General features: G+C 39.3%; 1 protein-coding gene across 1 annotated transcript; it reads right to left on the bottom strand.

Moving 5' to 3' along the window:
* Positions 1-1,408, bottom strand: EIN_129610 (hypothetical protein; the record flags this gene model as incomplete). The annotated part of the gene is made up of 1 exon (XM_004258324.1): positions 1-1,408. A coding segment is annotated over one exon (1,408 nt), but the record flags the coding sequence as incomplete, so codon positions are not given.
* Between the last annotated feature and the right edge of the window lie 194 nt (positions 1,409-1,602).

Genomic DNA, 1,602 nt, shown 5'->3' with positions numbered 1-1,602 from the left:
CCTCAGGTAAGTCGTTTTTCAAGATCGTGAAAAATGGGTGCAAATTGTTCAAATTGGTGAAAGGCAGAGTTAACAATTCTATGAGCTTTGGTTGGTCTGCGTTTTGATTATTAATGGACTCTACAGTTTCTTTAAATTGAGTGATTTTAAGGCACTCGTTAAGCTTCTTCATAGTGTCTTTGAAGCGTCTACATCGTCGTTTATAGACTTCATAGATCTTCCCTATTCGAGTGTAGAAGATGTCGATGAATGTCTCTGGCTTTGAGATTAATATGTCATTCACTATTTCACCATGAAGCATGTGAAGTGATTCTATATCAGAGAATATCAAATTGATGTCAGCCATGCTCAATCCTGAAGTTGCTAATGTAGGACTACATAAGAGTGACTTGGCATATTTGACCACGCATTGTTCCATTGATTTAGTCATATGATTCTCTTCCTCTGATATATGAATGAATATCGGAAACTCTTCCATCCACTTTGGAAACTCGTCTGACGTGTTTTTGACAGTCTCTCCAATGTTCAGTGTCTTCCAGACATTCAACTTCTCACCTTTGTCTTTCACCATCTTCTTCCAATTGTCCACTTCACGCTGTACCTTATCAGAAATGTCCACAGAGCTGTGTAATAAACTGGTTAAAAAGAGGTTGTACATCTCTACATATGCATCTACAGCTTTCTCTCCTTCACTCTCTAAAGCAGTGAAGGCTTCCTCTTTTTGTTGCTGGAATTGTCCCACTTTATTAATATCAGGGCGCTTCTCTTTGTTCATCTTTTGTAACTTCCCATCAGCAGTGGTGAAGGCTACTATCAATTTGTCAAACTCACTGCGCACCTTTTGATAGTTCTGCGTCTTCTCTATGTAGTTTTTGAGAGACTCAAATAACACCTTAGTCGTGCGCATTTGCTCCGCAAAGTTATCAAAAGACTTCAAGTAAACGTCCCCCATGAACTCAGAACTTTCCTCTACGTCAGCTCTGGACCCAATGTCTCTGGTAATGACACTGTCTAAGTTCTCTTTTAAATGCAACATTTGGTTCCGGTGGGCTTCAAAACCTTCTAAGAACGTTTTCCAGTTTTGCTGCGAGTCAACGATAGCACTGCACCGTTCACGAGCAACTTTAATTTCATTTTGAAGGGCATCAATTTCCTTCGAATAGTCTGCTATCACTTCCTCAGGGCTCTTTTCTTTTTTAACCGATGAAGAGCCATCAAAGGAGATACGGGAATTATTCAGTGCTAAAGTCTTACGACGTTGTCGGGCTTTCTCTCGTTTTTTTGCTTTCAACTCATCGAACATAGAGGCAGTGCTTTCACTCTTCACTTTCATTGGAAGGTGCTGTGGTTTTGTAGGACGCTTGATGTTCGTTGTGAGGAGCTCTGGTGACTTTTCGGAGGGTTTCATTGTTTGTTACAGTTCAAAAAATTCAGTTCGTGGTGGTCTTCAGATTTTTTCTGACTGTTTTCTTGGCAATTGAATTTTGAAGACTGAAAAAATTTTTGTCGATTCGTCGTAACTTTGAAACTTTTTAAAAAAAAATCGGACTTCAAGTTGAAGGGTCTTATTACTTGAAAAAGTTCCTCTTACTGTTTAATACC

This window comes from Entamoeba invadens, assembly GCF_000330505.1.
Source record: "Entamoeba invadens IP1 unplaced genomic scaffold scaff_1105074725707, whole genome shotgun sequence".
NCBI classification, from domain to species: Eukaryota; Evosea; order Mastigamoebida; family Endamoebidae; genus Entamoeba; species Entamoeba invadens.
Note: the sequence above shows the minus strand (reverse complement) of the source record. Positions and strands in the feature narration are given on the sequence as shown.